This window comes from Cavia porcellus, unplaced genomic scaffold, assembly GCF_034190915.1.
Source record: "Cavia porcellus strain 051 isolate PalLab524CR breed Dunkin Hartley unplaced genomic scaffold, mCavPor4.1 scaffold_21, whole genome shotgun sequence".
NCBI lineage: Eukaryota > Metazoa > Chordata > Mammalia > Rodentia > Caviidae > Cavia > Cavia porcellus.
This window is the reverse complement of record NW_026947504.1, coordinates 64,590,427-64,617,464: the sequence shown is the minus strand read 5'-3', so window position 1 is coordinate 64,617,464 and position 27,038 is coordinate 64,590,427. Positions and strand designations below refer to the sequence as shown.

Here is a 27,038-nt window from a genome sequence, read left to right as displayed (position 1 = left end):
ATAAATTTTGTGTTTTATCTTGAGATAGGATCTCCTACAAAATTCAGGCTAGCCTTGAACTCACTATGTAGCCCAACCTAGCCTTGAACTCATGGCAATTCTCCTGCCTCAGTCTCCCAAGTCCTGGGATTATAGGTGCCATCACACTTGGCTTACCTGTTTCTTGAAAATGGAGGTTATATAATAGTAACTAGTTTATAGGGACATCCTGTGAAAGCAACTGAGCAAATATTTACAAAATTCCCAACATAATGCCTGGCACATGGTAAATATCAGCTGTTTTAAAATGTTTAGTACCCCCCCCCCCAAATTCCAGTATTCTTGGTGGTTTTTGGGATCTTTTATGTAGAGTACTATGTCATCTGCAAATTACGATAGTTTAACTTCTTTTCCTATTACTTTTCTTGTCTAATTGCTACAGCTAGTTTCTAGGACTACGTTGAATAAGAGTAGAGATAGCGGACATCCCTGTCTTGTCTTTGATTTTGGAATGGAAGCTTTCAGTTTTTGTTCACTTAGTATGATGCAGCTGTTGGCTTGTCATGAATTTTATCGAGATAAAACCATCCATCTATTCCAATTTTCTGTCATGAATAGGTGGCTGCAATTTTTCAAGAGCTTTTTCTGCATCTATTGAGATGACGATATCATTTTTGACTGTGGTTCTGTTAATACGGTGTATTACATTTATGGATTATGTTGAACCATAATCTTCTTGAAAATTTGCTGCATTGTTTGCCAGTATGTTGTTAAGCATTTTTGCATTTATATTTATTAGGGAAATTAGCCTATAATTCTCTTAGTTGAGTCCTATTCTGATTTTAGTAATGCTTGGTCGAAGGAATGAATTTGGAAGTACTGCTTTCCTTTCAATTTCATTAAAGAGTTTGAGAAGCTGTGGTGTTAGGCCTTCTCTAAATTTCTTATAAAATTCAGCAGTGAATCCATCAGGGCCTGGGCTTTTCTTTGTTGACAGGTTTTTAGCAATATCTTCAAATTCACTGATATTGGTTTATTTAGGATAATTATATCTTCCTGAGTCAGCATCGGTAATTTATATGTATCTAGGAATCTGTCCATTTCTTTTATATTTTCCATCTTATTAAAATACAAGTTTTCAAACTAGGGATAGGTAATCTGGCTTTCTGCAGGATGTTATGATTTTACCCTTTTCATTTCTAATTGTGTAATTTGTCTTGACTTTTTTTGATAAGATTGGCTAAGGGTTTGTCAATTTTATTTAATCTTTCAAAGGACCAACTCTGATTCATGATGCTTTGTGTTTTTTTTTAGTCTCTAGTGTGTTCATTTCTGCTCTGATCTTTACAGATTTTCTCCCTTGTACAAGCTCCCTTGCTCTTCTCTTCCTAGAAGTTTGAAGTTCACCATTAAGTTGTTTACAGGCACTTGCCCTGTTTTCTTGTAATGAGTATTTACTACTATCAAGTTACCTCTCAAGACAGCTTTCATTGTGTACCACACGTTCCAGTATGTTGTATTATCATTATCATTCAACTATAAAAACCGTCTAATTTCTTCTTTAATTTCATCTGTGCCCCACTGGTTGCTCAGTAGGGTGCTATTTAATTTCCATGTGTTTATGAAGTTCTTGTGGTTTCTTTTGTCATGGATTTCTGATTTCACCGCACTGTGGTCTGTTGGTGTGCATGGGATAATTTGAATTCCTTTTCATTTACTGAAGCTTGTTCTATGAGCCAGTATATAGTCTATTTTGGAAAATGACCCATGTGCAGTTGAGAAAAGTGTGTATTCTGATGTTGTGTGGGTGGGGACACTCCAGAGACAGCTATTAAGTATATTTCTTTAAGTTTTAGTTCTAATATTATTGATTTTTTTTTTTTTTTTTTTTGTCTAACTGATGAAGCACTATTTTCCCTGGTTCTCTGGCACTGTGCCACAGTATTTTCTGAGTCCCTTAGTCAATCTCAGTTATGGACCAACAGCTGTTTAGAAGAATTATGTCAATTTTGGATACAGTGGTACCAGTAGTATCAAACACAGCCTAGAAAATGAGAAACTGAGCTAACACTTAATTTGCCATTTTTAATGGCATGAACCAGATTTGTTATTATATAATAAAATGTAAAACATCAGAAAATTATATGCAGTGTATAAGCCTTTAATGTGTCAATTTTGCCCTTGTGGTTTAAAATTTAAAATGGATTAAGGAGAAAATAGAGACCTAGAAGAAGAGGAAGGGGTTATAAGTAAAATTGGAGAACAAAAGGAGATCACACCAACTTTGGGAAATTGGTGAAGAAGACTGAAGGAAAAGAGTTGGAAAAGATAAATGGAAGAAGAAAACAACACCCAGAAAGAGGCTAGGAACCATGTTCACACTCATATAACAACTATGTAGGAGAAAGAGGAAAAAAACATTAAAAGAAGAACAGGTCTCTCTGTTCCAAGATTCTCTCTGGTTTCACTAGTTAACCACTTGTGGAGGCAGCGTCTTGTATTGTGCCACTTTATCCCAGCAAGCCAGCAGTAGCTTTTTGGCGGAGTAATAAATAATCTCAGCAGGCCTGCCTGGGGACCAGACATAGTGGGCTCCCCGCTTTCTGAGCAATTTCTGCATGTCTGAGCCCAGCTGGGATCTACTAGATAGAGCCAACAGCAGTTCTGGGTTCTGAGCTCAGCCAGCCCATCTCCAAGCCAATAGATGTCCCCGGCAGCAAGACTTAAATTCTCTGCACTCGCCACCAGCCAGTGCAGTGTTCCATATCTGCTGCTCCCCTACACTGCTGTGTCTCTCTGCAGAGGCTTCTGAGGTTGCCAGCCATCAGTCACCACACCACCACCATGGCTGTGTCCACAGGTTCAAACAGCTCCTCTCCTGCAGTGACTCCCATCTCGGGGAGAAGGCACTGCTGCTTACCTTCTTCTTCATTCAAAGTTTTCTCTTCACTCTCTCTGTGGGCTTCACTTCTCACCTCAGATCCTTCCTGGGTCCAGTGAACCAGTCAAGTGGTTGCCTTCGTCTTGTCTTCCTCCTGATGCTATATTCCAATGTCTGGATGGCGACCCTCTCAGAGGTTGTTCTCTCTGCAGCTTCCTACTTCACCATCTTGGTCTCTACCCATCAAAACTAAAGTTGTAAACCTCGCAATTCAAGATTTCAGAGCAATGACCTTTTCCCACTGCTCAGTTGCTGGGCTGGAGGGCTCGGCCTGGCGGAGGCTGGGGTGCAGTGTGGTGACAGGGCAGCACTCCCATGTGAGGCCCCTGAATTCAGGCCCCCCTGGAGGGTCCTGCCTTGTAATCCAGCACTCAGCAGTATCAACTTTGAAAAGTTGAAAATTACTAAGTCTTAGGTGAGCACCAAAAAGTAGATTTCTTAATGGGACATGCTTGTCCAAAGTAAGCCAACCCTACAGGGAAGGATAAGAGTCAGATTTAAAACAGATGAGTGTTTGAATATTTTCTGCACTGTACATATATATGTGGTCTCTTAGTTCCATTCCCAAGACAACAGATTGGGAATTTTTGTATTATTATTCCTTAATAATTTGGATTTTTAGTAGTAGAAACAGATTTAAACAGTATCCATGAGACTGCCAACAATAAAGAAAGTACCCCCAAATACAAATACAAATACTGGGCAACTAATCTTCAAAGTATCTTACCCGGTAGGTATCTGTCTCTGTAGTCTTTTATACTTATATCCAGTAGTTATTTTATCACTTGACAGGGGGGAAGTTTTGGCATTTCTTGCTGTCAGCTGAAGACATGCACATTTTGTTCTAAAAGGAAGGCAACAGACAAGTCAGAGCCTTAAAAAAAAAAAAACAAAGTTAACTGATAATGTGTAAATGATGTGACAGCATTTATAACAGCTGTTCAGTTATGGACCATATGGAAACTCGTTCCCTAAAAGAATGGGCCTCTTTGAAAGACAAAATCTATTAAAAGTTTATAAATAATTATACATTGCACTGCCTCTCCTTTTTCTGGTCAGTTTTTTTTTTTTCCATTTTTTGAGGCATGTCTTGCCCTTAGTTCACCCTGGTCTTGAACTCTTAGTGGTCCTCCTACCTCTCTTTTGGCTTGCTGGGATCATAGACATGTACCACCACACACATGGCTAATTACTTTCATTTTGTATTCTGTGGAAGCTCATGAATATTCTGCTAGTTCTGCTCTTGTACAAGGACACACAGAAGCACAGTTTTATAGATGTCCTTAGTTCTCTCTCACATCAGTAGCAACAGACTGGAGAGATTGATGCTAGGTATCTGGCTACTAGAAGTTTTCCAGTTTGTTGCCAGACACTTGTAACTATAAATTAAATCTACATTTTTTTTTTTTTTTTGCTCTAATTGATGAGATGATTTTTTTTTAAACTTAATTGGGACTCACTCACACTCCATAGAAAGTAGGGACCCTGGATATCCCAGCTATTGAGATATGTTACTGTTGGTGAGCTGGTTAAAATTCCTGGATTTTTATCTCCTTAGATGAACAAATGACTTTTTACTGTTTGTTTCTTTTCTTTTCTTTCTGGTTTTTTTTTTTTGGTTCTGGGAATTGAACTCAGGACCTTGTACTTGCCAGGCAGGCGCGTATGCCACTGAGCCGTATCCCTGGCACTTACATTCCTTCCCTCTATGTGTCTCTTCTGTATTGCCTATATATACATAACACACATCAGCATGATGGCTCCTGTTCCCAATAGTAGAAAACAAACTCAATAAACACATTAATTTGTATTTTGTTTACAGACGTCAAAATCTGTAGTGGCTCCCACAATGAATGTAACCATATTCTATAAATGTGTACTAAGAAAAGAAACCTATAATTCCTTTTTTCATATCACTTTGTAAAGTTGAAAAGTAAACACAAATACTGTAACATTCTTATTTTTTTTTAATTTTTTTATCGGTACCAGGGATCAAACTCCCAACCATCTGCTCGCAAGGCAGGTGCTTATGCCACTGAGCTAAATCCCCAGCTCCAACATTCTTGTTTTTTCCACAACTCAGAATTATTTGTTAGCATTTTGTTTAGTCCATCTTTTGCTACATATATACTAATATCTATAATTTTTAAAAAGTACCTCCCTCCGAAAAAGAATGGCTGTCATCAAGAAATCAACCAATAACAAATGCTGGAGGGGCTACAGGGAAAAAGGAACCCTTCTCCATTGTTGGTGGGTATATGGACTGGTGCAACCACTTTGGAAATCAGTATGGAATTTCCTCAAAAAACTAGGATTAGAGAGGCCAAGGATTTAGCTCAGTAGCATGAGCGCCTGACTGTTAAGTGTAAAGTCAGTAAGTTTGATCCCTGGTACCAAAAAACAAAGCCAAAAAAACTAGGATTAGAGGTCCCATTTGACCCAGCTATTCCCCTTCTGGGTATCTCCCTAGAAAAATTAAAAACAACATATCACAGTGACATATATGCATCCATGGAAACAACCCAAATGCCCGTCACCTGAAGAATGGATAAAGATGATGTGGGTTTTTTTTAATACAGTGGAGTACTACTCAACCACAAAGAAGGATAAATTTGAAGTATTTCTAGGTAAATGGATGCAACTTGAAGCCATACTCTTAAGTAAAATAAATTAGACTCACATGTGTAAATAGCACATTGTCTCCCTAGTGTGAGAAACTCAAAGAATAAATAAAGACCAAAATGTAAAAACAGGTACTATGAAATGGGAAGAAACCATTCAAAAGGAAAGAAGAACTACAGTGGGGAAAGGGGAAAAGGGAGGAAGGAAAAAGGGAAAAAAACTCAATTTTTAAAAAAAGAATAAAATAAGAACAAAACTTTGTAAATAGGGAGGGAAACATGGGTTGAAAGGAAGAGAGGGAAATGGGAAAAACAGAGAAGTCAAAATGTATCATACAGGTTTGAATCCTCTATGATGAATATGATCATTATGGATATCTAAAATGCAGCAATAAACTTAATTATATATTAAAATCAATACTGATATTACCAATATAAAAAAGCACTAGAGATAAAACTGAAGATGTGGTATCCTTCATACTTTATATATATATCTCAACAACCGACAGTTTTTCCTGTATCAGCGCCATACTACAACGTGTTTTTTGTTCAGTGTAATGTGTTTCTTTGCCCACTAGTTTCTTGAGGCAGGGTCTTGCTTTGTAGTCCACACTGGCCTTAACCTCCTGATCCTTCAGCCTCAAGCTCCCAAGTGCTGGGATTACAAGTGTGCCACCACACCTCATCCAATATAATGTTTCTGAGATTCACACAAGAAATACATAAATGCAGTTAATTTCTCTGAGTTTCTTACAGCTTTTAGCCACTGTCTACTTGGTTCACAGCAGAGCTTATTCATGAGGCTGAGAACTGCTTGAGCCTACCAGCTAAATAACAGGTTTTCAATGTAACAGTGCTATAGTGAACCTCATCATTATCATCAATATTAAGCAGATGTGAAGGACAAGCTTTTGAATATTTTTTGACTATGACCCACAGTAAGATAAACATTTTTTTCATTTTTTCTTTTGCCTAGTATAGTTGACTTTGTATCAAATACAGTATACATTTAATATAACTTCATATCTACAAATCCTGCAAATAGATACTAGAACAAGATTTCATTTTTTTAATGGCATATTAAATATATTAATTGCAAACATCATTAAATTTCTAAAAAAAATTAGCCAGGAAATGATTTTTAAGTAAAAATAAAATACAATATATTATAGTGTTTAAGAACAAAGGTTTGAGCTGGCATGGCAGAGGACTCCTGTAATCCCAGCACTTGGGAGGCTGAGGCAGGAGAATCGTTTGCAAGTTCGAGTCCAGACTGTGATACAAAATGAGCCCAAGGCCAGCCTGAACTGTGTAACAATACAGTGTCTCAAAAAAAGAAAGAAAGAAAAAAAAATAACAAAGGTTTGCTGGGTGCAGTGGCACAAGCCTACAGTCCCCAGCAGTTTGGGAGGCTGAGAAAAGAGGATCTCAGTTGGAGTAGGGCAATTTAGCAAGATCCTGTCTCCAGAATTTTTTTAAGTAAAAAAAGAGATGGGTTCAATCCCAAATTCTAAGCCCCTCAAAGCAGAGTTTAAGCCACGTGTGGTGTGGCACAAGCCTGTAGTCCCAGTTATTTATGAGGCTGAGAACTGCTTGAGCCTATCAGCTAAATAACAGACTGGGCAACACAGTGGGACACTGTGTCAAAGAAAATAAAACATTCAAACTGTTTGGCCTATAAAGTATCTGACTTTTTCTCTCCAAGCCTCACTTTTAACACAGAGATAATACTATCTACTTCAGGGTTTTTCTGATGAAATAAGGAAGCATGCAAAGCAGCCATCAGAGTGTCTAGCACTATAAAATGGCATCCACTATTATAACTATGGTACTAGATTAAAGAAAATATTATTAGAATACATCTCAAATTACTGTATTTGGCAGTTTTCTTTCTTATTGCAAGTGAGATAGCACTGTTCTTCATTTTAGATTCTTAGGGATAAATTAATACACAGTAGGACTTCTTGACAGAATCCCAATATTCAGAATAGTTTTTAAAATGTCTTGTTTTGCTACTCACATGTCTATGCAGCCCTCAGAACAGTCACAGGAATCAGTAAACATGCTGGAAAAATTGTTTAGATAATATGCTGGTGGCCACATAGTCTTTCTGTACTTAAACTGTGGAAGCTTTCGATTGTCAATTTCATTACAGAAAGAAATGGGTACCAATTCTAGTCCCTTGCTAATATCTACATCAGAAACAATTTCTTCTTGCTTTTGGTAATTCCGAGTCAGCTGAACATAGGTATTAAAGGAAAAGTTATCTGTAAATAAAAAGCTGCACTCTGTCTCAAGCAGGTAACGAAAGACTTCCTCTATGTTTCGCAGACTTCTTCCACAAGGAGCTTTATAATTCACATGAAGTGCTGAAGAGTGAGTGTTTGTCTTTGCATGTCGTCTTTGGAAGTGACATCTGATTGGTAATTGCAGAGGGTTTTCTGCCTTGGTGGTTGATGGCATTTTCATCAGACAGGCACAAGAACAATGATGACTTTGGTAAGATAAATTCATGGGTGATCTTTTTCCTCTACATTCTACAACTTTATTATCCAGAGGGAGATTTTTCTTATTTTCTATATTTCTGTTAAAACAGATTATTCATTAGTATCTCATCCATCTAGTACAATTCTGTATTTTAAAAAACACTGCACAGTAAGATGACAAAATAAAGTATCACTACCTTCATGGACAACAGTAAAATAAACCTGAGTCTGAAATAAATATTTTAATATGTTCTATCACCATTTAAAGGTTATATGTAGGTAATTTCAGAATACTCCAGGCAACTTTCAGTGAGGTACTTGAAAGCACCTAAAATATTTAGAGTTTGCATTCAATAAACAGCTGAGGAAGATACTTTGCCAGGCATGCTTGGTTCAATCATTTTGCTTACAAAAACCAGTAAAGATGTGCTAGAAAATTACTAATTTTTATTATTAACTTATTACTTTTATAATAAAGTATTAATTCTGTTACCTTGTTTGGATCTAACAACTGGTTTTTAAATAATATATAATTTACCTAGTAATCATATCAACACATCTGAAAATGATGGTGAACTGACAAGTAAAAATGGGATGTCTACTGATTTTAAGAGAAAATAATTTATGAAAAAAGTCTGTATTTTTTTTTAAAAAGTCCTGGAACTCAGCTTTAAACTTCCACAAAGAACCTGAGTTTTATTTTTCTTTCTTTAAGTGCCCCTTATGTATTATAATATTTTTATATTATGTTTGTAAAGCAGTACTGTCCAACAGAACCATCTCCATTGGTCTATGCCTATAGTTAGTTAGTGCCTATACTAACTAATACCCAAAAGTCATGTATAGCAACAAAACACTTTAAATGTCACTAGTATGACATTTAGAATGAAACTTTAAGGTTTAATTTTTATTAGTTTAAATATATTTATTTTTGGTACTGGCAGTTGAACTCAGGGTCTTGTGCTTGCCAGGCAGGTACTGTACTGCTGAGCTATATCCCTGGCCCAATTACTTTAAATTTAAATAACCACATGTCGCTAATGGCTACCATATTGGACGTGCAGATATGGAAATTTTTTTCATTTTCTTTTTTTTTTTCTCACTTACACAGTAATCCTTTGAGTAATTTCCAAAGTTTACTGAAATTATGTGACGAATAAGTTTGTATATAGCAATTTCATATATGCAAACATATTAAAAAAAAACAAAACACTCCAAGGCTGGGGGTTTAGCTTTGTGGCACAAGCACCGGCTGGGCAAGAGTGAGGTCATGAGTTCAATCCCCGGTACCAAAAACAAAACAAACAAACAAAACTCCAAAAGTGGGACATGAGATAAATGCATTAGTAATTTTATTAATATTTGCAAACTATTCTCAATGGGTCAGCTGCTTCAGTAATATATGAGCATGCTTCCTCTTACAGAGCTTCATCAATCAAGCAGATCTTGATATTTTTTATTTCATAGTCTAATAGGTGAAAAGATGTATTTATAAATCTCAGTGTTAGAAAAGTTCATTCTATTTGTCTCTATGTTACTACTTTGATGAACACTAAACATTCATACATATACATGAACATCTACATCTATTCATTCTTGACTAAATTCCTGATCTTACCATAGCACATCTTCCTTAAGAGGAATTACTAGATATTTCAGCTTCCATAAACAATGCTAAAGCAAATAAAACATGTCCTAACACCTTCAACAACTTAACTATTCCAAAACAATACAAAAAATCCTAAGAAACTATTAAGTCGCATAAACATTTTATTTTATTATTATTATTTTTTTTTTGGTCTTTTTCATTTTTATTGGTACTGGGGATCGAATTCACAACTGCCTGCTTGCAAGGCAGGCGCTTATGCCACTGAGATAAACCCCCAGCCCCCAAACATTTTAAACTAAGTAAAGGAAAGAAAGTTTCTCAGAAGAGCCTCCATCTATATTTTTTAACTTTCACCATCTGAGCTACATCTCTAGTCCATTAAAGACTTCTTGAGTGGTGCTAACATACTAGGTACAGAACCCAAGGTATTCCCCCTGGGCTTCTTCCTAAGTTTTGGACAAAGTTTTTGAGAAAGAGTCTTGCTAAGTTGCCCAGGATGGGCTTAAATTTGTGATCTCCAGCATCAACCTCCAAGGGTGCTGGAATTATAGGCATGTGCCACCATGCCTACTTCCATATTCTTATAAATACATTACCCAAAATATGATCTCTCATTTTCTGGCCTCATGCTGCCTCCTGACCAAATTAATTCTGTGCCAGGATAACAGTTTTTCAAGGTAGATGAGATTTTTTTTTTATTATTTTGAAGAGAATAAAACTAAGTGAGACAAAACAAAACAGAGTCAATCAAAACAAAAGGATCAACAATGGTACATGACTTAAAAACAAAATAGAAGGAGATCAATAATGGCCACTATAATGCCTCCTGTTACCTTCAAAAGAATTGTTCACATCATCAGGCATAATAACACTGAACAAAACAGTTCAGAACAAAACCAATAAAAACAAAACATTAAAGACATTATAAGACTTCAAAAGATAACAGTCAAACCAGAATGGTTATCATAGTGTATCTTGTCTTCAAAGTAGTTGCCTATACCATCATACTTGATACTATCAAACAAAACAGAATAGAATAAAATCAGTTAAAACAAAACGGTGAAAGCAATACAAGGCTTCAAATCAAGCTAACAGAAAATCAAAAATGGTTATCATAATATATCCTGCTATCTTTGGAATAGCTGTCTATGCCATCAAATTAATACAAGCAGACAAACTGAAACAGAATAAAACCAAACTAAATAAAACAATGAAAACACATGGGTTTCAAATCATGATAATAGATTAACAGTGGCAATGCCTTCCCTTTTCCCACAGTTCTTCCCCTTTCACTTTCACAGGATGTACTGTACATTTTGGATCCCACTAACTTCTTTAATTTTTATATTAGGAGGCAACCCGCTATTCACCTAAGTGATTCTGAACCTTTTTACCCCTGGGCATGATCTCAAGTTGTATCCATTTGCTTACAAGAGCCTCAAGGGTTTTTTTTTTCTTTATAGCTGAGTAGTTTTCCACTGTATAAAAGTGTCACTTCTAACCAATCTGCAGCTGATGGGCAAGCTACCCCACTTTTTTCTGGTTCCCTGTCACGTAGAGCATTGTTTTCTCCTCTTTGACTTTCAGTCTATAAATGCCCTTTGGGGTTAAATGTATTTCTTATATAAAGCATATTGATAAGACAATCTCCTGATCCACTCTGCCTGTGTTTCTTTTTGTTAGTGTATCAAGGCCGTCTGTGTTAGAGATGATAGCCAACCTTCTCTGCCTCATCTCTGCCATGCTATTGTTCTGCTGTTGGTTGTCTACTTTTCCCCTTCACTCCACTATCTGCCCCATTTAGTGAGCCCCCTCTGCTGCTGTTCCTGAAACCATGGTCTTTTTTCTCTCTATCTCTAGAATGTCCTTCAGTATTTTTTGTAGGGTTGGATTGGTGGTCATGAATTCCCCCAATTCCTCTTTATCATGGAAGCATCTTTTTTCTCCATTTATTTTGAGACACAGTTTTTCAGGGTACATCAATCTGGGTTGGAAGTTATTTTCTTTCAGGACCTGTAACACTTCATTCCAAGCCCTTCTTGATTTGATGGTTTGTGTCGAGAAGTCTGTTGATTCTGAATCGTTTTCCTTCATAGGTGATCTGTTTCTTTTCTCTGACAGCTTTTAATATTCTGTTCTTGTGTTGAATTTCTGGGATCTTGATTATTATACATGTGGGTGTAGATCTATTTTGTTTATAGCTGGCTGGAGCTCACTTACCTGAATATCATTTCCTTTTCCTATGCTTAGGAAGTTCTCTTTAATTATTTCTATAAATAGCCTTTGTATTTCATTTGTGCTTACCCTGCTTCTTCACTCACATTTTTTTATTCTTAAGTTATAGATTCTCTTGTCATCTTCTAGCTTTGTATTGTTACTTCCTGGTTCCTTGTTAATTTTGAGATCTTTCCTTTCATGATCACAAGCTGCAAACCTGTCTTCAAGGTCTGATAGTCTGTCTTTAGTTTCTTTCAAGCAGTTCTGCCAGCTTTCAGTGGAGTTTTTAATTTCTTGGTAATCTCTTTGAATTTGTTTCATGTATTCTAAATCTTTTTTATATTCTTCATTGAAGGTTTCCCTCCTTTTTCTATGCTCCTCCATTCTTCCATCTGTGTCTTCTTTAGAGGTGCTTAGCAATTCTTTTATTATGTTTCTCATTTCTTTTTTTACCTGAAGTAGTATTTCTAAGTTCTTCTATAGCCTCTTGAAGTTGTTTATTTTAGTTGCTGTTGCTTCAGAAATTTCAGGTGTCTCGATCTCTTCCATGTTTACATCTCCTGGACCAGTACTGCTTGGGTTGGAGGCCTGAGATGGCCTTTTGCTGCTGCTTCTTGTCATGTTCCTAGTTTCTTCCAGACAAGTAGGTAGTGGGGTCCCTGGCACTTCCCTATGTTGGTTATAATTTTTCTGAAGTGTGCTGGCTAGGGATATCCGATTGTGACCACTGGATGCGCTGGTGTAGGGCTTTCGGTGGCTTGTGGAATGCAAGCAGAGACAGGGCAGGCTGGTGCCTCCCTCCTGAGCTATTAACTGCGGGAGCCCTCACTACATTCCTATGTGCAAGGTGGGTGGAGCTGGTTAGGGATAGCTTTAGGGAAACCTCTGGTGGCTGTTGGATTGTGTCCAGAGGTGGGACTCAGTCTAAGCAATTTCCACCAGTCTGCACTGAGCTAAGAGTGGCTGAATGAAGTCACCCACAGTCACCACCAACAGTGTAGTTCTTGGGTCTGCTGCTTGCCTCTGCTACCATGTCTCCCCAGAGAGGCCTTCGGGCTTGCCAGCCATCAGCTTCACTGTGACCATGCGTCCCTAGGTTCCAACAGTGCTTTTTGCACGGTGGTTTCGGCTCCAGGTAAAAGTGCTGCCAGCTACCACCTTCTTCTGTTAAGTTTTTTCTTTTCTTTTTTTTTTTTCTCTTCCCTCTGGGCTTCAATTCTTACTCTGGGTGCTTCTTGGGTTGAGGGGATCCACTTCCTTTTTGTCTTCTCCAGAATGCTATATTCCAGCATCTGGACTGTTTTTTCCCAGAGAGGCTCTTTACTCTGCTGCTTACTCTTCCATCATCTTTCCAGGATTCCCAAGGTAGTTGAGATTATCTATAAATAATTATTACTTTGTACATTTCAATACTTATGTTTTCTTTGACATTCTATTGTATTTACTAAAATTCTATGGAGAGAGTGAAAAAGGAAAGAAGGAAAATACTATTTCTAAAAGTAGGTATTGATATTTTTAAAATGTCTTGTGGCAGTCGTAAAGATAAGCTTTTTTCTTATGTCTCTGTAGTGAAATAGATTTCCTGCATTGCCATTTCTTAAGTACTATGTCTTCTTCAACTTTAAATTCTATATTTGACTCATCTCAGAGCCTGTAACAGGATATCTGAGAAAGTTTTCTAGAACAGTATATGGATAACATATTTTCTGAGCTTTTGCAGAAGTTGAATTTCAGATTAACCATGTTGTTACTTTTGTTGGTTTTTGAGTTGATATTTTGAAGATATTTATATGTTAGTCATAATACTAAAATTTTATTTTAAAAATTTTTTGTTAAGCTGGTTATGGTGGCACAAGCTGTAATTCTAGCACTCTGGAATGCTGAGACAGGAGAATTGCCAAGTTCAAACCAAGCTTTGGCAACTCAGCAAGATCATTTCCAGAAAAAAAAAAAAAAAAAAAGCCTAGGGAAGTAGCTTAGTGCAAAGGCCTTAGTTCAATCCTCAGTACTCCCCTAAAAAGCTGTCTACTAGTATTTTCCCATATTGTGGTACCCTTACCTCCAGAGTTCATATTCTTCTACACTCAGAAGTTATTTTTTTTGATCATGGCTTCTATGTAATTTATTCTAAGTCCTGGTGTTCTTACTTGTTTGCTTTACTTTTTAGTTCACAATAAATACATCAGGTTTTCCCACAATCAGTACTTTTGCAGTACGCATTTAATAATCAGTTCTTTAAATATGTTGAAAATACCTGTACTTCATATTTATATAAATACCAACTCAGAAATCCTCTGGCTCTTTTCTTTTGCATTCTGGATATGCTTATTAATCCCAGGTTAGCATGTTCCTGCTGGCCTGAGCCACGGGTGGTGCAAATGATCTAATCTGTTTTATTAGTCTTTTTACTAATATAATTAATTAAAAAGCCTATAAATGGACCAAATGTAGTTAATTGCTTGAATCTAATTACTGCTCAAATACAAATATGAATACAATTATTAAAATTATAATAAACAAATTTATTTACATTCATGAGTAGTTTATTAATAAATAATTCTCTAAATTTTAACATAGAAACCTTACAAGTACCCCATTGCTGGTATATATAACATGCATTTACAACTGCTCTTCCACAAATTAGCTGTATTATAACTTTTATATCATTTTAATGATTTTCTCAAAGAACTATAATATGATAACATCTGATCTGCTAAATCTGTGCCTTTCTTTGCATTATTATAATCAAATGTACCCCTGATAAGTGGTACATGCTGCTTGACAGTCATGTATGTATCACTGGTAGTTCAAGCCACCTGATGGGACAGTCAATTCAAATCACAGCTGCCTGGCAGCAAAACATATGGATTACAGTCCCATCATCAACATGTTAGCCTCGTTAAAAGGTAACTTTCATAATGAGTCCTTTTTTATTTTTTTTTAATAATTTTTTTTTGTCTTTTTCATTTTTATTGGTACCAGGGATCGAACTCATGACCGCACACTTGCAAGGCTGGCGCTTATGCCGCTGAGCTAAATCCCCAACCCCATGAGTCCTTTTTTAAAAAAGTTGAAACCCCCTAAATACCCATCCATAAAGAGGCAGACAAATAAAATGTACTTTCAGATTATAGAAAACCAAACTAGAGTTATACAAAATGAAACAATTCTAAAAACAGAAAAATGAGAAAACAAGAGACGTTATGGTAGCCACTGTTGATTTCCTGCTGTCTTTTTCTGAAATCCTGTGTTATTTGCATTGTTTTACTCTGCTCTACTTTGTTCCATTTTGGTTTGCTTTGTTTTATCTCTTTAAAATAAAAGTAAAAATAAAAATAGAAAAATGACTGGGTCTCAAGATCAGTGCTGAAGCTGGGGATTTAGCTCAGCAGTATAAGCACCTGCCTGGCAAGTGCAAGGTCGTGGGTTCAATCCCTTGTACAAAAAAAAAAAAGAAAAAAGAAAAAAAATCTATGCTGGGTGAAGTAACCAAGTATATGCATGACTATTTATGTTAACTTAAAAAACAACAGGCAAATAGATTCTATAATCTACTTTTGTTTCATTCTCCCAATTAACTCCTATCTTCATTAGCCCACTCCACTTTTGTAATTACTTTAATCCTTTCACTTATTTTAGTATCCAATATTTCCTTAATTTTTAAAGCCAGGACCTGAAAGTACTTGTTCCCTATTATTAGCTGCCAACTTCCTTTTTACTGTTTTCCTTATAAAGCAGTATACTACGCAGTGAATTCTGAGCACTTCTAAGTCTTCTTTTTTGGCGTGGGGGGGGTGGATGGGTGGGTGGGGGTTCTTTTTAAGACAGGGTTTCACTATGCAGTTCAGCCTGGCCTCCAAACTCAGTGATCCTCCTGCCTCAGCCTCCCAAGTGCTGAGATTACAGGCACGCCCCACCGTGCCTCCCTTGTTTGTCTTTCTGAGATTTACTATTTTTTGGTTTCATTTCATTCAGAATTCACTGTAATAAATTCTCTTAGACTCCCCTGACATTCTTCTCTGTTTTGACATAGGCTGCTCACTTTCAAGTTAGTAGTGCTCTGTGTTAAATAGTAAACCAAATGTCTCATTCTCCTTTTCAGCTTGACTTCACCAAATTATGTTTCAAATCAGATTCTGTGCCATTCTTTTCTCCATATATCATTACTTGATTTCCTCCATTCCAGCTATTTCTTTGATTTCCTTTTTGCTTTTGGAGGAAAGTGAACATGAAATATTAATGTATCTCACTCTATAAAGTAGTCATTAATTTTAGTGTACTCAAAGCTACTGATCTCGTCAGTGTTTCTAAAAAAGAGAATCAAACATAAAATTTAGAATTTAAAAAGTCAATACTATTTGTTGAGTCAACAGTTAGGTGAGTGAAGTCCAAATTAAGAGAATTTTCCTTTTTGATAAAGTTCTGATAAACTCTGATATTGTTATAGAATACTACAGCAGATTTCTCAAGACAGCTTTACAAAAGAAAACATAACTATGCCAGGCATGATGATGCAAGCCTTTAATTCCAGCCTCAGGAGGCTGAGGCAGGAGTATCACTGAGTTTGAGGCCAGCCTATACTACATGGTAAGATCCTGTCTCAAAAAACAAACAAACAAACAAAAACAAGAAGGAAGAAAGAAAGAAAAAGAAAAAGAGAGAAGAGAGAGGAGAGAGAGGAAAACTAGGCTGGTCAAACATTCTTTCTGAAGAGTAATGAAGCGCTTGCTTTTGCAGCACATATATGTAAGAGTAATGAAAAGAGATCTCTCGTGTCACAAGTCTGTCTTTAGTTATGCTACATTTAATATTGTTTTCAGTGACAATAAAGGCCAGCAAGCTTGCTGGGCATGGTACTGCACACCTATAATCCCAGTTACCCAGGAAGCTAAGGCAGGTAGATTCAAGGCCACCTTGGGCAACTTTGTACAACTCTCTTAAAAAGGGCTGAGGATATAGCTCAGGGTAGAACTGTTACCAAAAAGCAAGTGGTGCTTCTAGGTTTAATACCCAATACCAAAGACAAAAGAAGAACAAATAGAACAAAAATTACCAAAAAATGAGGGAACTTATTATACACAATAAGCTAGAAAATACACAAAACATTATACAAAAGAGATCCACAATTCAAAAAGACTCTGCTAAGCTATCTAATGCATTTAAGCCAAAAGGAGACACTTACATTTAGGTTTAAAATGTAAACTGTCTAAACTTAAGATGGGGAAGAGCTTGTTGAGTAGAAGTTTATTTGAAAATGAATCATATTTTAGTGACTTAGAATGGTTTCATCTGTATAAAAATGAAATTTTAGTTTTACATTATAAAGTGCTCAGAATTTCTAGGAAAAAAATTGTTCATGAGCTATAAAATGGGGAATAAGGGCAGGGATTCACATATATGATACCCCTGCCTCAGCCTCTTAGATCTCAAGTGCAAGGATTATAGGTGCAGTTCAACTTTTGTAACTCCTTAATTTCAAGAATTTTTAGGGAGTCATTTGAATACTTCATTGAAAGGACAAATAAAATTAAAGCAAAAGCTAAACATTAATTCTAAAGATGCTGTGTTTTGTTTTTCAGAACTTCCTGCTTTGGCAGAAAACTTTCAAGAAATTTTCCTTGAATTAGTAGTTAAAGGTTTTAGTGGAGATATTACCTACTAAAAATAAACAAAGACAAAGTATCAGGGGGGCTGGGGATTTAGCTCAGCGGCGTAAGCGCCTGCCTTGCAAGCAGGCAGTCGTGAGTTCGATCCCTGGTACCGACAAAAACCACAAAAAGACAAAAAAAAAAAAACAAAGTATCAGAAGGTCAAAGTTGCTCTTGTATAATTCTCCTTTATGCAAAGGAATGTGTAGTAAAATTAGAGATAAATAGTGAAAGGGAGGTCAGGAAAATTATTACTTTCTACTACTTGAGAACAATTACACATTTCACAAACTGAATACTGAAAGATACTTACAAATTTCTTTTAATATTCTACATCTACAAATTCTTTAAGGAAGCTAACTTGGTAAATTTTACTGTACTAATGAAATACAGAAATACCTTAAGCAAAATATAGTAATGCCTCAGATCACTAAATGCTTTGGTTCAGAAATGAAAACATTTATTTTGCTTCCTTTTGCAAACCCTGTATCCAGTAACAAACATGACCATGGTCATCTTCTACATGCAAACACAAATGCACCCATCTTCCCCAAAATCGTAAAACAAATTAAGTTCATAAACTGAGGTACCACTGTATTACAAAATGACTTACTTACTTAGGGATATTAAATAAATAATCTATTAAGGGACTCATGAACCTTTATAAAATACCAGACTTTGTAACTTGTAAAGCTTTAATGGGAAAAAGCCTTTTTATATCGTTTATCTAATATCAAAGGATTTTGAAAGACTAAATCTCTAAGAGCAAAAACATTAACATAAATATGTATATACATACAGAAATGTAAAGCCTTTTGGAAAGGAGTCTTCAGATGATGTAGAAGGGAATACATTTGACTTGTTTTCCTGTTCTCTTGGAGTCACAGTTATATGATCTACATGGACAAAATTGCAAATGTGAGTAATAAGTGTACCAAGTTAAAAGCTAAAACCTCTAAATACTATCTTTTAGAAATTCTGCCTATAAGGAATCATAAAATTTGCAAAAATATTAAGATTTCAATATACAGCCAAAAGATTAGGTGTCAATAGTTTCAAAAATATTTATAATGACTCAGATAAATTAAAATGCTTGCAAGAGAGTGCTACTAGGAAACCTGTAGTTTGGGCTGAATGTGAACTGTATTTTAACCAACTATAAGGTGAGCATTAAGTATCCCTCTTTCTGCTATACTTTACAGAAAATTATCAGTTTTTCAAGGTTTATGCAAAATCGTAAGATAGAACGTGTATCTTTCGTTTGGTCACGGTTCCATAACCATCCATTTTGGAGGAGGAATTTGGTTACCTCTCTTGGTCTATGTATCATGCCGTACTTCATGTTATCTTTTTACACGTAACATCCTCCACCGCCCCTTACTCCCCTCTCTTTGTTCTTTGTTACAGTGCTGGGTATCAAATCAAGAGTCTTGGCCATGCTAGAAATACATTCTACTTTTTTCTTGTTTTTATACTGCCCTTGAACTATTCTTATCCTCTAACATATCTATAATACAGAAATGAAGTGGTCTATTTAAGGAAAAATTTATAGATTATAGGAATATTCTGTTTGGTTTAAAAACTTTCCTTAATGTATACTAATGGACTTTAAGGAAAAAAGTGATTCTTATCCTGCCTTATTATATTGCTGGGATTTGTTTGTTTGTTTGACTTTTTGAGACAGCGTCTCATTGTGTAGTTCAGATTGGCCTTGAACTATGTAGCTCAGGCGGGCCTCAAACTCACAGCAGTCCTCTCAGTCTCCTGAGTGCTGAGATTTTACACAGGTGCCACCACAGCTGGCTATATTGCTGCTAAAATTTTTTTTTCAATGACACCTGCTAAGACATATAAAGCAGACTTTATTCAGTTCTACTTCAATAAGTATGGAGAACACTGCAAGGAGATAGTGCAGTGACCCAAGAGACTGAACTCAAATCTGAAATAGCACAAGCAAGTGGAAATTGGTATTCAAGAGCAGGGTGGTGGTAAATGGATGACAAATGGTTAGGAGGGAATATAAAAGGAAAAGGGGATTCTGGCTAACCATTCTAACAGGACTTTTGCTTTAGAGAATAATCAGACAATCACAGGAAGATGGGAGGGGGTAAGGAATCTAATCAGATATTTATCAGATATTGAGAAAAAAGAGGTTCTTGATAAAATTGCGTTTTTCAAGGAAGTACTTGAAAGTTCAGAAGCCTCACTAAAGTTTGCTCAAGTGAAATGTTTTAGTTTTACTAAAAACAGCAATGAAAGTTTAATAAGGAACATTTAAAATTACAACCAAGGCTGTGCCTTGGCTCACTGGAAAACAAATATTCCCCCTTAGTTACCTAGGTAACAAAAGAAGATTTAAAATCTTATGGTGAAGAAAACTATAATAATTGTAAGAAATCATATAAATTAAGAACTTCTTATTTTCCCGAGGTTACTTCTTGGCCACAATCATAAAAAATCTACATTAACAAATATGAGCAAAACAAATGTACCCAAAGAGTTGGAAATAAGGTTATGGGAAAACATGGGTATCTACAATTGTAAGACAGAAAACAGATGCAATGTCTGTCAAGAAAAAGTAACCCATCTTGTATGGGGACAGTTAAGTATTTACAGTTGTTAACTAAGAGAGGTGAGTAAAGGTAATCAGTGTTTGATGAGACTCTAGGGAGTGTAGTCTGCTTCCCAAGGGCTTGTTTTCACCTCACACTAAGTGCATTTTTTCCTCTTTTTTTTTGACACATGGTTTCACTGTGCAATTCAGGCTGGTCTTGAACTCACTTTGTAGTCCTGGCCTTGAACTCACAGTGATCTCCTGCCTCAGCTTCCTCAGTGCTAGGACTGTAGGTGTGCACCACCATGCCCAGCTTTTTCCTCAGTCTTAGTATTCCATTTTTTTTTTTTTTAAGAGCAGAATATATGTATTGAGAGAAAAGAAAGCTTCTGTCTAAGAGAGAGAGAGAGAAGGGGGTCCCGAGTCGATTGCCCAGTCTTAGTATTCTTTTAAAAATAAATACTAGAAGTTTATAACTACAATTTCTAATCTTCATACTTGCTAACATAATGTCAATTATGTGTAGCTTTCCCCTAATTACTTAAACACTGGCAAATAGATATTCTTTTATTTCATAAGTTTGTTAGTTTCAGATGAACTACATAAAATGTAAAATTATATAGCATTTCTATTAATGAAATTATTCTTTAAAAGTCCCAAAACAAAAACCCAATTTACTGTTAGTGGTAAATACCCTCACTTCGACAGCACGTACACTTTTAGTGGTAAGTAAGTTGGTTCAGAAAAAAAAGTGTTGCTTTCAATTATATTCTTGTTACTACTACCTGCATTTAAAAGCCTGTCTGGGGAAACATATAGTCCCTTAAAGCTGTGTTGATTCTGAAGGGGTCCAGATATGTCACAGTAGCATAATGATTATTTTGAGCTAAAGTATATTAACTCTCAACTAATGTAGGAAAAGACCTCCTCTGAACTCTTCTTAACTACCTAAAAGCAGATCCTTACCAAATTCAAAGCACAAAATACACAAAATATCTCAAACCTGTCATAAACTGCCTCCTCTAGGAGTTTCAAACAGGAATAATTGACATCACAGGCGAAGAGAGGAAGTTAGCACCATATCCAGACATTGTCACAAACTATCATTCCTGTCATCTGTCCCTTCAGGACTAATTTAACTCTCAGAAGCCAACTGTGCTTCCCTAACTGCCTTTTTCCTCACCTCCTTCTAAAAGTCATTTGTTCTTCCACAAATGCCCTCCGCTCCTATCCTTCCTCTGTAAGGACGGTATAATAAGCTCTCAAATCCCATCACTGCTTTGGGTATTCACTTTTTTTATATGATTCTCCTGTGCATGTAAAATTACAAGTTAATTAGCCTGTATGCCTTTTCTCCTGTTAAATCTGTCTTCTGTCAGATTAATTCACAGCCCTTCCCAATGCTAGCCACTGAGATAAAGATTTCACTCCTACAATTCCAGATGTTACTGAAGGATACTGTAAAAGGGAGGTTATTTTATTCAAGAACATATTCTTTTCAAACTATATTTACTGAAATTGAGAATACTCCTGACAAACAAAAGGTTTCTTTAAAATAGAATGAAGATGCTAGGATGTAGTTCAGAGATTTAAAAGTTGTAAACCTCCAAATTATGGCAGTAAAACAAAATTGAAATCTCTTGCCAGTATCCCAACTGTACTAATTAAAATCAGTACTCCCTCAACAAGAGGAAATTTGTGATACGAAGATTTATGGAATTTTGATTCCGATAAAATAACTTCAAGTTTTCCAGTCTTGGTACAAATAAAAAGAAGTATGTGTCAGTCCTGCCCCAGTTTCAGACAGAGTACTAAAACACTTACTCTGCTAACTGATGAAGTAATAGGAACACCTACTGTTACAGTACTTGGTCTTACTTCCTCGTTCCTGACCTAAGAGCTTCTAAGACCCTTGCAATCTCCGTAGGGGTGAGTGCTTGTCTTCTGTATGCTAAAATGATAACTGGTAACTGGGATCACACAGATGGGGCTAGTCACTGGAAAGCACAACTACAGGATTAGAATCTTAAGCCCTAACCACTCCTGTCCCCTATCGCCTGGAAGAAGAGAAGGGCAGGCAACTGACTCAATCACAAATCATTGGTCATTTGTGACTATGTGATGAATATTTAAAAAAAAAATCCTAAATGATGGCATTCAGAGCACTTTTAGGTTAGTGAAAGCATCCATATGCTAGGAGGGTGACACATATCCAAAACTTAACAAGTAGAGAAACTCCTTAACCTAGAGATCCTCCAGACTGACTTTCGTTACTTTTCATCTGGTTGTTCATTTATATCCTTTGTAATAAACTGCTAATAATAAATGAAGCATTCCTCTGAGTTTTTTAAGCCATTATAGTAAAATTACGAAACCTGGTAAGGGTGTTACGAGAACTCTCTGATTTGAAGGCAACTCAGAAGTAGCAGAGGCCTAGGGCTTATGACTGGCATCAGAAGCAGAAGACAAGTCCTAGGGGACTCAGTCCTTGACTTATGGAGTCAGCACTGAGTAGCTAATGTCACAATCAAACTAAACTATAGAAGATGAAGGTGTTCACAAAAATTGGACTACTGCTTGGTATGGTATCAGAAGTGTTGTGAATAGAGAAACAGTTTTTTATTGCCATCTTTGAACCTTCTAAATTGAGTTTGTTTAGAGCCTGGAAGACCGATGATCTAAAAAAAAAAAAAAATTTAGAAATGAAAAATTATCTACCAACCTCACTAAAACAAAACACATACCTTTCTACTAGTGTTCTTCACAGAAAGCAGGTTTATTTTAGTCTTAGAATTCTTTTGCATTCTATATATAAAGAAGACTGTAGATGGGCAAGATTTTTCATTTAATAGATGAAACTGGCATAACTTAGCAATGTGGATCTTACATTTGGTTTCAAATTATAATTAATTAATATAACATATGAAGGATGGCTTGTTTTGGGGCAAGGAAATGTAAGAGAATGCTCCAGGATTGGGGTAAGAAATGTACATACATTTTTTCAATGTTGAATTTTTACTAATAGTTGCATCATTCACTAGAATCATTGCCTGGATATACTCTGTTAAGAAAAAATAAAAAGAAAAAAAATGAAGGCAATTAGTTATCACCATCTTTATAGAACCAGCTACTATGCTAAACAATTTATATATTTTATCTTACTTGAACTGGACTCAAACTTACTTAAAGGCTGAGACACAGTATTAAAATGAAAACTAGTACTTTAAAAAAAAAATGAATACAAGGCTGGGCATGGTGGCGCATGCCTGTAATCCTAGCATTTGGGAGGCTGAGGCAGTTCCACATAGTGATACACTCTCTCAAAAAGCCAAAATTAATTAATTAATTAATACACAACAGGGCTGGGGATTTAGTTCAGGGGCATAAGCACTTGCTTGGCAAGCGCGAGGTCATGAGTTCGATTCCCAGTACCAAAAAAAAAATTAATACGTAATAGATTAATGTCATAAAAACAGAAATATTACCAGAAAGCATTAAGAATAGTTCAGGGGAAATCTTGCTTTAAAACTGTATATCCAGGGCCAGGGATTTAGCTCAGCAGCATAAGTGCTAGCCTTGCAAGCATGTGGCTGTGAGTTTGATCCCCAGTACCAAAACAAAACAAAACAAAACAAAAAAACCCTGTACATCCAGCTGGATGTAGTGGTGCATGCCTGTAATTCCAGCACTCAGGAGGCTGAGGCAGGGGGATCACTGCAAGTTTGAGACCAGCCTGGACTACAAAGTGAGCTCAAGGCCAGCTTGAATTGCATAGTGAGACCCTGTCTCAAAAACACACACACATACACACAAAACAAAAACCCTGTGTATGTCCAGATACACCAAAGGATGATTTTTCATTGACGCTGATACCCTGCAACCAAGTGGGGCTAAAGACCAAAAAAAAAAGAAAAAGAGAAAAAGAAAAAAACTGGATGACTTAACTGTCTTGTGTAAAACACAAGCGTTCCCTTCTGAAGACTAACAGAACAAGTTCTGTTCAAATCAGGCAAAATATAGTTATATGTACATTCAGGGTATTTAAATTTGTATTGGTGCAATCAAACCCAAGGCCTCCTGCATGCTAAGCACATGCTCTACCACTGAGCTTATTCATACACAAAGCCTGCCAAAACATGTATGCACACTTCAGCAGGTCACTGTACTGATGAATGTCTGGAAGCTAATGCCTACCACTTTGAGCATCTCTTGTAATTATAGAGGCCAAAGGTAATTTGTATTAATTTCATGATGCCTCAATAAATCTAGTATTAACATATTCATAAAAGTTTTTCTTTTCCTGATGAGTATGTTTTGGCAGATTATGTGTAAGACAAACTGTCTGATTCATGAGGTAATAGATAATTTTCTTTGTTAATGTTTTTATATATGCAAAATACTATACAATAAGAAGATATTACTTTGGCAACATCCTTCCTCCTACCCATCCCCTAAAAAGACGTAAGGGTTAAAAAAATAGGCTGACAAAAAAAGAAGTAAAAGAGTAACTATTATTCACCAGCAATCAGATTCATCACTTTTTTATAAGACGGAAGCAAAGCAGAAAAACGGCAAAGAGATTAGATGTTTAGAAAACAGAAATTATCTGACTTTTAAAACAATGTTAAAAGTACAGTACTATATTGCTATACCTAAGATTAAGCTTATTGAAAAGTGGTTTTATTCCTTCATACCTTTATTTGTGGCAGACCCATCTTTGATCTTTTGTTTCAGTGACTGCAGCACATTTTGTACTTTTTCAAATATGAAGTCCACTTTTCCATCATCTTCTAGCTCCATCCAGAAACTTTTTGCATCAACTATAATGAGAAGAAATGAATGGTCTAAGAGTTTTATAGAAACAGACTAATTTCCCCAAGGCACATGTTACACAGAAAGATTTTCTTAGTTCTCAATAAAATCAATATTCAATTTGTCACTTTCCTTCAAGGAAAAAGATTTTAATCATGTTTCCTTAAGGAACTGTAAAGAATATGATTCAAGTATCTCCTTTATTTCTCCTATCCTAAAAAATAAAACTGTGGTTTGGGAAGGTCACTCAGTGGTACAGTGCTCAGCTACAAAGCACCACAGCCTGGTTCCATCCTTGGCATTACAAAAACAAAGCACACAAATACACGCATGCATACACACATAGACTTCAATGACACTACAAAGAGGTAACTTTAATATGAAGTATTGAGGCATATGCATACATAACATGCAATTTTAAAGTTTCAAGGATAAAACCTATAGTGAATATAGAAATAGATAGTTTTAGAATAAAGCATCTCAATGACTACTGAATATAACTAAATGTCCAAAAATACTGCTTGCTTTTTTTAGTCCTGGGGATTCAACCTGAGGGTGCTCTACTGAGGTGTATCCTCAGCCCTTCTTTTTCTTTTTTCGACTTTTTGAGAGAGTCTTCTTAAGTTTCCCAGACTGTTCTTGAATTTGTGATTCTCCTGTCTCTGCCAGTCTCTGCCACATGACTGCCTGGATTCATTGGTACCAGTATGTGCCAGCATGCCTGCCAATATTGCTTCTAGAAAAACTTTTATGTAAAAAATTTTAATTAAGTGAAACCAAATAGTGTTTTGTTTTTATATAAAGGAGCCAACATTTCTGGTGCCCATCAAGACAACTTTTTTTTGCAAGCAACACCATGCACAGCTAATACGCATTTAATAAAATTTTCTCAGAGAAGCAATCCTTTAAAATTGAAAATCAATGAGAAAGGCAATTAAAATCAGCAAAACTCGAATCCCACACCCCAAATTTAAATCTAACAAAAATATCTAACATGTTAAGTACACTTATGTTAAAATTAATGTATAAAATTATTTCAAATCAATAGAGCTTTAAACAAAAAGGCACATAATAATTGTATTTTAGAAAGGTCACTTGAGAGAGCTGTAGCTCAGTGATACAATACTTGCCTAGGAAGGTCACTTGAGTACCAACTGATTAATTAATGAGAAAAGAAGTTGTTACGTGTATACATCACATACAAATGTAACTACAGAGAACACCAAAAAATGTATACATCAGGGGAAAAAAAGCTTGAAAAAATGTTTTAATACTAAATTTATTGAGGCATCATGAGATTGTTACCTTTGGCTTCTACAGTTACAAGATGGCTCAAAATGGCAGCCACTAGTTCCAATATATTTATTATTACAGTGAACTGCTAAAGGGTGTATACATTTTTTGGCAGTCTCTCTCTCTCTCTCTCTCTCTCTCTCTCTCTATATATATATATATATATATATATATATATATAAGAATATATATATACATATTCTCTATATATAAAAGAAGAATATATATATTTCCTTTTCCTTTATAACGTTTTCCTTTTCCTTTATAAACGTTAAACCCTAAACTTCCAATCTTGTAACAGAGGCAGAATCTTCATAAGGAAAAAAGCCTAGTCCTTAAAGAATCCTAATTCACACTGGGAAAGTCATCTTTCCCAAAGGGATTCATCACCTAAATTAGGGCTGCTACCACCAGGTAGCCTCAGGAGGGGTGATGTTTCCCTATTAACATTCTGACCCCTTGTGTACTACATAAGACAAAGCCTACTTTTAATTCTCCATAGCATAGCTCAGACAAGGTTTCTAAATTTGAAATAAATGCAATTCTGAGAGGACAGAATGTATGACAAGTGGTAGACAGCTATGACATGAAGGGCTTTATGCGCCATACTAAGTAACTTTACTTTTACGTAGAAGACTACTCAAGAGGTGTAAGTACTTATGACGTGATTGGGGTGTTTCTTAGATCAGTCTGTGCCAGAAGTGATGGCACAGACCTATAATCCTAACACTTTTGGAGGCGGAGACAAGAGGATCGTAAGTGTGAGCCCCAAGCGGGCAACTTAGTGAGACCCTGTCTCAAACACAGTAACAGTAATAATAAGAGTGTGGGGTGTGGCTCAGTGCAGAAGTCCTAGGTTCAACTGCCAGTAACTCAGG

At 36.0% G+C, this 27,038-nt stretch overlaps 1 protein-coding gene across 3 annotated transcripts in view; it reads right to left on the bottom strand.

Moving 5' to 3' along the window:
* Window positions 1–27,038, bottom strand: part of Setdb2 (SET domain bifurcated histone lysine methyltransferase 2) — a 78,362-nt gene that overhangs the window by 40,602 nt on the left and 10,722 nt on the right. For all 3 annotated transcript variants that reach the window (XM_063232794.1, XM_023560491.2, XM_063232795.1), the window contains 5 exons: window positions 24,750–24,875; window positions 23,051–23,116; window positions 18,301–18,397; window positions 7,562–8,125; window positions 3,648–3,764 (listed from right to left, as the gene is read on the bottom strand). In XM_063232794.1, the coding sequence (XP_063088864.1) occupies window positions 3,648–3,764; window positions 7,562–8,125; window positions 18,301–18,397; window positions 23,051–23,116; window positions 24,750–24,875 (970 nt within the window). The remainder of the gene's footprint in view (window positions 1–3,647; window positions 3,765–7,561; window positions 8,126–18,300; window positions 18,398–23,050; window positions 23,117–24,749; window positions 24,876–27,038) is intronic.